Here is a 12,228-nt window from a genome sequence, read left to right on the forward strand (position 1 = left end):
TCTTCATTTTAGCACAAGATGACTGTTTTATGACCATTAATCATTTATTAGTGGAATTTGATGACATATTTCAAAAGCCAATAGAATTTTCTTCAAAACATTCATGTGATCATTACATTATTTTACTTTTCGATACACCACTAATTGCGTAGTACTTTTATCAATATCATATTTTAAAATATATAGATTTATCAGACTGTAATATATTTTTTTTAATTTTTATAAGAGAGCGTATATTTAACTTTATGATTATTAATATATATTTTATAAGATATTTTTGTTTTTTTTTTAATATTATACTTAATTTATACAAAATAAAAAATTATACGAATTTAATAACAACAACTTAAAATTAATTTATTTTAAAAATTTAGAAAATAAAACAAGTATATTTAATGTAATCATTATATTTTATTATATTTAAACTAATACTTCTCTATTTGTTAGAAATATATATAGCCTTAAAAAAAGGCTCTTTATTTTTCTTTAAAACAAGGTAATCAACTATTGCGCATATATACACACTATATATTTCAATCATGCAAATTAAGAAACGGAATCTAGCTGATTAAATTTCGAATAGAATAATTAAATGAGAACTCTCCGGAACTTCAATTGCTTCTTATATACTCTAATAATTGCAAGATAATTTAAAATAATATTTAAAAATATATAGATGATCAATATTATTGTTATTATTATCTCATATATTCTGCAGGGGTCTATCCAGTGGTGGTAAAATTGTAATATATTAAGTGGAATTATTGGAGAGCTTGATAATTCGTGCAAGGCAGTAGTCTGCGGGTCTTGGGATGGGTAGGTAGACCACGGGGCTGGCAGGATTAACCCGGTCAAGCCTGCACCACGTGAACACAAAGCACCCAACTTTTAATTATTAATATATTTTAAATTTTATTTTTAAATACATATTTTAATTATATAATATAATAAGGTTTGAATTAAGAATATGTTATGGTTTACCTGTAATTAAGAAGGAAATAGTGAAGGAAAATGTAGACCTCAACCTTGGCTAGTTCAGCTCCAGGGCATATCCTGCTTCCTCCTCCAAATGGAATGAAAGAAGATGGTTTTGGTTTGTAATCCTACAACACCAATTCAATTGATTCAGAATCTTTTATATTTTTATTTTCTTTCTTTTATTATTAATTAACTTATATAATATACTCATATATTTAGATATAGCAATTAAAAAAAAAAAAAAAAAAAAATCTTACTTCCCATCTAAATGGATCAAACTCTGTTGGATTTTTATGAACTTCAGGATCCATGTGAACGCCTCTATTCCACACCAATACTTTCCAGCCTTTGGGTATTAAATAACCTGATTAATTCAATGACATTCAACTCTCTTAGTAGTATTTAATTCTGCTACTTCATTATGGTCTGACAAAATTAGTGATTCTGACTGGATAATTAAAAAATAAAATATACACAAATAAAATACTGACCATTTATGATTACATCTTCTTTTGCCTGACGGAAATTTGAAAATGAAACACTTGTTCTTCGGAGTGTCTCGTCAATCACCTATAAATTTTTATTATTATTTTTAAAAATTATATAAAAAATAATTTCTTCTTCTAATTAAAAAAAAAAAAAAAAAAAGTAAACATAGCGTACTTTACTAGTGTAACGCATTTGTCTTATCTCGTCAAAATTCAATCCTCTCTGTGTGGATGGTCTTTTCTTCACCACCTCTTCTTGCTCTTCCTAAAATTTCGACCTTAAGTTTAATAAAATTAATTATCAACTACCAAATATAAAAAAAAAAAAATTACATATATACCTTGGCCTTCTGCAACATGTCTGGATGTTGATGGAGATAAATAAGTGCCCACATTGCAGCATGTGCAGAGCTTTCATGGCCGGCTAACAAGAAGACCAGCAGTAAATCTATAATATCCTCGTCTTCAAGCTTCACACTGTTCTCATCTTCAACTTCCAACAATAAATCAACCATCCCCCTCTTTCTATCCTCCCAATCTTCGTTCTTAAGTCTCTTCCTTTCATCAAGAACTCCTTGAAGAATCTCAACCAACTTCTTTCTTGCCTACAAATCTCCATAAATAATATAAGTATTTCATAATTCATAATATTAAATAATTAATTAATTCGATCGTCTAAAAAAATTAAACAGATATGAGATATTTAATAAATTAACAAGTCTCTTCATATACAAGTATGTTAAATTGCTCAATTTAATAAATTTTAGTACCATATTAAATAATTGATTGAAATTAATGTTCTAATAGTACAATATATTAGTATTGACAAAGTAATAGAAATTACATAATATAAATAGACATGTTATAGAATGGAGGTATGATATACCTTGAGTGCCTTGTGAAAAGCAAAACCAGGGATGTTAATAGCAACTGCTTTTAATCCACAACTAAAATCTATGTAATACTTCTCCATTAATTTACGTGTGGAATCATCGTGAGAACCCAGCCATATGTGGGTAATAACCTTGAAAGCTGCCTTTCTCATCTCATTCAAGAATTCAATTGGGCGTTGCATGGAGGCCCATTCATCCAACGAAGTCATTGCAATGTCTTCCATACAGGGAATGTACGTACTCAACGCCGTGTGACCACTGATGGGCGAGCTGGTAAGCTTGCGCAAGCGCTTGTGCTCAGCATGGGAAACACTGTGAAATGATCTTTTCCCAGTCAACTGTTTAGTGGAGGCAGGGTAACCTAATGCGAAGTGCTGGTCATCTCCTAACACTTTCCGACAAGTCTCGGGTATACTCACTATGATACTTGGGCTCCCAAATAAATAAGTCTTATAGATACCAGTTCGTCCATATCTACATACACAAATGAATTAATACACTATCATACATCATACATAGATATATATGTAATTTATTTTAGAAACTTTTCAAGTGTAACATATGTGACTTATTTTTAAGAAAAATATATGTACTTATAAATATAAAGAGACGGAGAAAAACCTCTTAACCAATTCGTAGATGAAGTTGTCGGGAGTTTGGGATTTAAAAGCTTTAATGAAGGCGCGCAGATTCCCAAGCAAAGGCCACCCCATATCTCCTGGCGGAAGAAGTTGTTTCTTCTTCCCCAATCTTCCGACATAATACCACTCGTTTGCACGTTTCACTATCCCAAATACTAACACATATGCACACACAATAACTCCAAATATCAAGAAAACCAAATCCATTTTGATCTCTTTAATTGTTCTCTTTTTCTGTTTCTGCACTTCTATTTATAGCCCACCTTTGGCTATTAAATATTCTTGTTCTTAATTAGCAGGCATGTCTTATTAATTTACAATATACCCATTCATATGTATATATATATTGTTCTCTTCCCATATAAATGCAAGCCAACTGTTTGTTATTTTCATTTTTTATACTACTCTCGTTGCTTCTTTATTCGCACTACACCAGAAATTATTTGGAAATACCGTATAACAACCTTTAGTATAATCTTGTTGTTATTATTATATATATTAGATCAGTTATTAATTCCTAATTTACCGGAATTATATGTATAGTTAATACATCCCATGGAGTATTTTATTCTTACAAGCTTTATATCCCGCTAAATCTTCTTATATTTATATGACTAAATATTTTAATAGTTATTCAAATGATAAAGAAATGTAATTCAACAACAAACATGTGAAGTTAAATATTTCAAATATTCACTAAATATTTTATGTTGTTGTGTTGTACTTTACTTATATTAATATATAATTTTTGTCTAGAATATATAGAAAAGATAAATTCAGACTTTAGTTTTAAAATAGGAGATAATGTCTAGGCAGTTCTATGTGCTGGAAGAAGTGTTACACTGTGTGTATTACTTCAGACTAAGAGTCCAGGATTCCATGTCCTGGCTTTTTAAGCCGCCAGGATAGGCTAAAGAAGACATGGGCATTTGAGGAGTTGCACGATGTATTATGTGTTTATCTGAAGTCACGCCCAACGTAGCGCACTTACACATTAACAAATGTATGCATGCAATGCTTTACGTGTTTATGATGTGTCAACAGGCAACCAACATTTGGGCGGCTCGTGCACAATATGTGCGCAACATGCATGCAGTGTGCCTGTCTCATGCAGTTTGTGTCCCTATTTCATGTTTGAGCCTATCCCAACAGTTTCAAGTGTCAGTAGATGTTTATTAAGCTCTGCTTGAGCCTTGTGTCTTTATGCATTTATTTGAAAAAACCAATATTTATTTTATTGACAAATAAGTTGATTATTTCCCTACTAGTAACTCTTGTTCCTCAATTGATAAAGCAATAATCAACTAATAATTATTTTGCGGTCAAGAATTATGTCAAAATTTCACTTGGTATTTCAGCTAACCAAAAGCAAATAACAATATAGTGACTTTAATAAGTATAAATAGTGAGTTAATTAAACTAACATAGATAAAAATAAGTATGTTGAAAAGAAAAAAAGAAATAAATGAGGAGACTAATCCCTCTCTAATGAAGTTTAGATTGAGGGAGGCTTTTTTTGGTACGTTAATGAATACAAAAAGGTCAGAATTGTTGAAAAAAATCCTCAATATATTATATTAGGAATGCTTATCAATCTTATGTAAGATTTAAATTAAATACTTGATGTCTCATACATAATAAAAAAATATTTCAAAGAGACTTTTTATAAAGAAAATTAAATTGAATGACTACTCAAAAGAAAATTGAAGTTTTGAATGACTATTAAAAGATGAAGTTTTGAATGTTCCAAAAAAAAAAAAAATCTGAAGAAGCTTAACTGGTCAATTGACTGATTCAAAATGGAGAAATAAATATTAAAGATTAAAATATTGGAGATTTGTTTTCTATCTATATTATTATGTTTCACAAATTGACTCAAAGATCAAAGTTATGCATTTAAAAATCCTTCAAATAATTTGATATCTTAAAAGAAAATTATTAGTGTAGATTTTTAAGAACATTTTTATCCGTATATTTTAAATGTAAGTTCTTAAAATTAATAAACATAATTTAGAAGTGCATTAAACGTTCATTAGAAGGTTGCTGGCAGAAGGAAAATTTTTGCGGCAATAAATATTTATGTAACTTTCTTATACAGGTCAAAACTCATATAATGTATGCCTATCACCCAATAAGCTGTAGCAATAGTCATGATAGTTGCACCAAGAGAGAAGGGAATGTATGCTCTTGGACCTATAACAATGGCCATTCGTCTATAAAAGCAACAAATATGGCTATGGTGATGGGTCATGCTAATAATAACTTACTACAAATTAAATTAATGACGTTTATTGTGATATATTCTTTTCTTAGTTCACTTGTAATTGAGATTAAAAAAAAATCTTAATTAGAGAACCTTTATTTAAGAAAATCAATGTCCAAGCTTCTAACCACCTGCCTAAGCGAGAGGAGTTCTATATTTAATTAATTAAATCGAAAAAAAATGTAAAACTGATGAAGATTATATACATATAATTGTATTACAGAGAAGCTTACAAGTTTATGATGGATTCCAAGCTTAGACCATGTTATCATTTCAAGCAGCTCTTCCAATATGGATCCATACTGTCCTTCCACATAAAGTAAGTCAATTAGAAATCTAATTAAATTTTAAATCAAAGTTAAAATCTGAAAACATAATTTTAATGTCAAAATCATTTAATAAAACTGTGAGCTACCACTCGAGATTAAAAATACCACTTAATCAAACTAAGCTGTTGAGTTACAGCTAATCTGATAAATTAAAAAATACAGTTTCCTACATAACTTCCAACCTTCAACTAGTTATATTTTAAGAAAGCAGATATTCTTTTTACTCAATGCAAAGTGGAATATGCACAAGAAAATAGTTAACAAAACCCATCATAAAGCGTAGGAGACAAACAAATTACCTAAAATTAGTAGGGTAACATGCAACACCCTGATTGGCTTAGCAGGAATTTAGTTACATCATAATTTGGTTTCTAATAATGATTTTTATTATTTATAAAATATAGGAGGAAAAGAATTCATTGGCAGGCAGAAACTTCAGAAAATGTAGAGGACTCATTTAAGTATAATATATTTTCAAAATTTAAAGATGGTGACAGAAGAGGAAATGTACATTAAATGTGGGCTTTTTACAAATAAAAGGGAATATGCTTCTTCATCCTCTCATTTCAAAAAAATTTATAAAAAAACAGTTGCAAGATTTCTTTAAATTCACTTCTCTTATAATTAATAGAGAAGTAAATACAGAGCATAGTAGAATTTTATAATAGCAGCGTAGTTCTAAATCGTAAAAAACTTTTAGAATAGTTAGAACTCGTAAGAACAAAAATTTTTCAAATTCAAAAGTAATTGAATATATTGTAATTACTTATTATTTTTAAAATAATTTGTTATTAGTTTTTATGATAATTATCTTGTTATTATTATAAAATAGAGAAAAAATAGAAAAAAAATTCTTAGCAAGCAAGAACTTCAGAAAATATGGACAGTCTGTTCTTCGAATATGATGTACTTTTAAAAGTTAAAGGTCATGATGGAAGAGGACTTGTATGTTGCATGGTGCTTATTGCATGTCAAGAGGAATATGTTTGTTCCTCGTGTTGAGAATGTGATCAACTATATGGCACTTTGGAAAAAAAAATGAAGAGTTCCATCTTCTTGTACATAAATGGGTAAAAGGTTAACAGATGGAGGGTTGCAAGATATCTTTACATCTTCTTGTCATATAATTAATTGAGAAGTAAAACGAGAATAATTAAACTTTAAGATAATAGAGTAGTTCCCATGTGAAGAGTCTTACAAGCATAATAGAACTTGTAAAGAAGAAAGTTCTATAAATTTAAAGGCAGCTGGATATATCGTACACAATGATGGAAAAAAGGTTTACAAATGGAGAGTTGCAAATTTTTTTAAAATCTACTTCTAATATAACAAACCAAGAAGTAATGATGTCTTTTAATATATTTAATATAATGTATGAATTAAATAGTTATTCATTTAACTATGTTATCTTTTCATAGGCTGCTAATATAGATATTGGTAGTTTTCCAAATGACAATTTGTCTGAAGATGGAACTTGTCAATCCCATGATAATTCAACTATTTAATTTTCTGAATGATGTTTTGAAGATGTTTTGATTTCAAGATCATTAAAATGCTTTTTAAATAACATTGATGTTAACATTTGATTCATATTATGGTAATTACATATTTGATTTGCTGTAAGTTCATGTTATATTTATATTTATGTAGTATTTATTTTAAATTATAAAAAGTTTCATAAAGAATAGGAACATTACAACTAGATATAGAGGATGATAATATGCATATTTATTATAGATGTAACATCTCGCTTTCTCAACTGATAAATGAGCATTATTTTATGCATACAACCTAATAAATTTGTGTAACAATATATTAAAATTTAAAAATTATTTATACATTTTTTATTTAAAATTATAATTCATAAGTCTCATAAAAATTTTAAATTACATTATTATGATATACTTAAATTTATTTTATAAAATAAATTCTCAAAATCACATCTTAATGGTGTGATGGGTTCATATGGTAACAGTTACACTAAGCTTTATATATGTGTATGTATATATATATATAAGAAGGTTGAATAAGATAACATCATGGTGAATCAGCTTGATCGGACACTGAATTTCATATAATACAAGTCAATGACCCTTAGCAAATAATTCATTTTTTTAGGCAATCGGCACATAATTAATTACATGCATGTGCACCACGCACCAAAAGAAAAATAATATATATATATATATAATTTCTTCAAAGAAAAATATTACAGCGTTTCTGCCTTTTTCTTTTCCTCTGCATGTTAAATTTCTTTGTGAATGATCAATTAAAAAGAAACTTATAAATTACATAGCATATAAATTCTCATAATAGAATTTGGAAAGAATTATTAGATGTAACTTTTATTTAAGTGAACTTAATAATTTCTAAAAAATGTTAGTTATAGGAAACAAAGATAATTTTTCAAATTAAAATTTTATCATATATTCTCCAATTATGGTGCTCATGTTATTCTGAGAAGTCATTGATTATATTTTTATTATACATGTAAATAAGCTTCTAAATTTAGGATAAATTATTAAAATTTTAAAATATGCTACGTTGAATTCAATCCTATATTTTTTTTAATTCTAATTTTCTCGTCAAACTCAAAATGTTTAGAAAATGTAATTTTTAATGATTTTTTTTTTTTTGCTTAAATGACATAAAAACTTACTTCAAAATATAATACTTCTATGTCAGATTAGGAACTAAAAAATGTTAAAAATATTTATAGTAGACTTAGTTCTCTTCTAATATTTATTATTGTCATATGAATGACTTAAATAAAAAAATTTAATTCATATTTTTACTAAATTTATTTAGATCAATTTTTAATTAGTATGATATTTAAATTTTATATAAAATAATAAGCTAAAATACCTAATTTCACCCTGAATTTTAAAAAATATTTAAATCACCTCCTTACCTTTACTATTGGTGGAGGCCATTAGAAAATATAGTATGATGATGTGCAACAAAGAATCCATAAGTACGCCACGTCACATGGATGCCATGTCATATGGACGTCATGTCAATCACACGTGACGTCCACATGGACCCACTTAAAAACCATGCCCATCTACTCGATTTGTCCCCTCATAGCTCCATTGACCCCAACAACTCATCCCCTTCACGAACAAAGCTCACATTTTCACCAAATTAGCCACCATTTACTTCCTCAGTAGATGGTATCACTATTGATTACTTCATTAGTTGCATGCAAGTGGAGTTGTTGTCACCGTCATCTGCTTTGATTAATGGTATCATGCCACCCATTGTTGTCAAGGAAACCTATTTGCGTCTTTATGTTGTGGTCTTCTTCTCTAATTCATCAGTGGTAGGTTTACATGTGTGCTCTTGTCATTTTGTTTTCTCATTACCTCTGTCACTTTTTTATGAACATCATGCAATAATTTAAGATGTCTTGATACTTGTCCATGAAGTGATTCTCCAAAGTTATGCTTAGCTTCAAAAAGCTAAGGTGATATTTCATTTTTTTTTTTGGTTTTCTTTGACTGATCTATACCTATAACCATTTCTTGATTTTGTCTACTGATTTAACTTTTGTATAGATAGAGACCTGATACTCGTTTCTCTTTATTCGGTTCTTTAATTTGTTTATTATATTAAGCTTTTGTTGTGTTGGAAATTAATGTAAAAATTATAATTTATTTTATTTATTAATATAAAATTCAAATAAAATTATATCTTTAATTAGATTTAACCAGTGTTTATTTTTTAAATATCATCTAATTAGTATGAATTTATCTTTTAGAAAATTTGATTTGTGTTCATATCTTAAATAGTGATACATTATTTTAAAAAAAATTAATTTTGATATAACTCTATTTAAAGACATTTTAAGTTGTTAATTTTAGAGTTAGTAAAGTTAATGAAGATTTAAATTTTCTTCATTTAGAAAAAATCCAACAAGTGATATAAGAGCTTTTTTGATCATGTGTCTGTGAGAAAGAAAAATATACAAAAAAACAAGTGAGTTCCATGTATTAAATATGGCCTCAAACACTTTTCTTTTGGCTTTATTTACCATTTTTATAGGAGAAAATTATTAACTATGCGCTGTAAAAAATACAAATATATCTACAATCTTTTCATCTATAAGATGTGGTATATACAGAAAAAAACTTACACGTTAAAGAATGAGCAATCAAATTTTGCTCAAGAAAAAATTTTTTAAAAAAAAAATTAGAGAGAAGTACTTTAAGAGATTTTGATGAGAATTGCTTTAATAAACAGATGTTGGTGAGAAATGCATCAACAACTAAAAAGGAGTGCTATAAAATATAAATATCAAATAATAAATATTGGAGAGAAGTACTCCAATAAAATAAATTTAGTGATAATAATTTCTACATTAAGGGAGAGTGTTGAAGGTTAGTATAGAAATTATAATTTATTTTATTTATTAGTTTGAATTTAAATGAGGTTTTATCTTTAATTAGATTTATACCATGTTTATTTTTTAAATATCATATAACTAATGGAAGTTTATTTTTTTAAAAAATTGATTTATATTCATCTCTTAGATAATGATAGATTATTTTAAAAAAAATTAATTTTGATATAAGTCTAATTTTAAGTTGTTAATTTTAGAGTTAGTGAAGTCAAAAGAAATTTAAGTTTTTTTCACTAAGAAAAAATCCAACATGTTGTTTATTGAATTTTGGTCCATAAGTTGATAGAAAACTAAGAAGAACAATATGGTGTATAATGAAATAGGGGTTCATCTTAATATCTCTTTGTCATTTTTTGTAATTTTTAGTAAAAAAGTAAGTCAAAGAAAAGATAAATTTGTATTTTGTATAATGAGTTATTTTCAAATTATTAGAAATTTGCGAAGGAAGTTTTTTAATGCGACCAATTAAGTAGTAAAACAAGTTCTTTTTTTTGTTTCTATATATTGAGAATGAACTTCACTTGTATCCAAAAAGTAAAATGGTAGGGACTTTTTCCAAATGAAAATTATCAAACATATATGTGGAAGATGAAGTTGGCCATGAACTGTGATTTTATGAAATGAAAAAATTCAAAAGATGCAAATTTTTTTGATGAGCCAAATACCCCATTATTTGGTATATTTATAGAACATTCATTGTCAATTACAAAGCAAAAGGGATCATATACGCATTATAGTAATTTTACTTGATTAAATGCTCATTACTAGCAAAAAAGGGTCTTTATCTTCTAAATGGTAGTTCTTTTGCTAAAACCCACCTAAATAGGCATATTTTTGAAAATGGTATTGTTCTTACATATGGTTATGTTGATATGAATTTATTAACCTCATCGATTGTATAATTTATTATTATTATTTTTATTTCCAGTGATAAATGAGTAATTCATATTATACTAATTGCAGGAATGATCAATATTTTCATTAATTTAAGATTTCACCATAAAGAAAAATTTCAGTTTGATTAAGAGTGCGTGGTAGGGGAGATAAAAGTTTATAATAAAGTTAATGCTAACTAGTTTAGATGGTTTACATTGAAGGGCTTTAAAGTCACTTTGGGTTATGCAAGCATGAATATAATGGTTATTGCCTGTCCAAAGCATAAGTGATGTGAGTTAAGAATTCTAAATGAAGATAAAACATGCAAAAAGTCATTAGATAATTGATAGATGGTATTAATTCCCACACTTGGATAGTTATGCTTAATTAAATAATACTATTTATATCAATATTGATTTTTACATAAAATAACATAGACTTACCAACAGTTGAGTAGTTGATGCTCTTAGCTAAGCACAAACATTATACTCAACATATTTTCTCAAAATGATTAAAGAAGTTGAAGAGTGAGGTGTTAAAAATGCAATTTTTGGCATATGCTCGAGCAACATATGGGTAAAAATTTACCCAACAATTGACATTATCTGAACAAATGACGAAAAGGGTTAATGAGCGATGATGTCAATATAAGTCCAACTAAATAGGTTAAGGCCTTCTTTAGTACTATATCAAAATGTTGCATTATAATTAAAACTTAGCCAAGATCTTTAATGGATGGATTTTGGAATCTAGGTGCAAGCCAATAGTTAGTATCTTCTATTGAGATAAGGGTGATCATGATAAATAGGTTACATGTCATGAGGAGGTCAACTGAGAAATGGGAAAATGAATAGCATTAAGGTTCATGAAAAAGGCTAGAAAAGTATAGAGTTGAGGTATTTCAATGTCAGATGGAATAAAAATGGTGACCAAGGGTATTAAGTTGTATGGAAAGAAGTAGGCATGTAGTACACATTTGACAATGTACTTGACTTGTCATATATATGACTTATCCGAAATTCCCTATAAACATGTTGTATGTATAATATATTACTTTGAAAAGAACCTCGAAAATTACATTTTGCACTATTATCGACGAGATGAATATCTAAGTGCATATTAGTTCAACATGATATCATGCTAGGGATGTCCGTATGGCCAAGTTGTGGAATTGGTCCAATTGGCCCTCCAATATTTATCGCAAAGAGTGGGAGGTTAAAGAAAGCAAGAAGGGAGAAGGACAACCCTAGAAAGTTTAGCATCATATTCAGGTAGGGATGAAGTAGTCATGCTCAATATATCACTCCATTAAGCAAAACAAAAAGTGTATAACAAGAGGAACAATGAGGTTAATTTAA

The 12,228-nt window shown here is 27.9% G+C and overlaps 1 protein-coding gene across 1 annotated transcript; it reads right to left on the reverse strand.

Moving 5' to 3' along the window:
• Nucleotides 1–553: 553 nt before the first annotated feature.
• On the reverse strand, nt 554–3,299 carry LOC110808789 (7,8-epoxymelianol synthase CYP88A154-like). Its single transcript, XM_022034391.2, has 8 exons — nt 2,981–3,299; nt 2,353–2,833; nt 1,808–2,071; nt 1,642–1,731; nt 1,470–1,548; nt 1,236–1,342; nt 982–1,103; nt 554–857 (listed from the first exon to the last, which is right to left on the reverse strand). Exons 1-8 carry the CDS (start codon nt 3,205–3,207, stop codon nt 752–754), a joined length of 1,476 nt encoding a protein of 491 aa, XP_021890083.2. The 5' UTR covers nt 3,208–3,299; the 3' UTR covers nt 554–751.
• Between the last annotated feature and the right edge of the window lie 8,929 nt (nt 3,300–12,228).

This window comes from Carica papaya, chromosome 3 (assembly GCF_054855325.1).
Source record: "Carica papaya isolate Zhongbai chromosome 3, ASM5485532v1, whole genome shotgun sequence".
NCBI classification, from domain to species: domain Eukaryota; kingdom Viridiplantae; phylum Streptophyta; class Magnoliopsida; order Brassicales; family Caricaceae; genus Carica; species Carica papaya.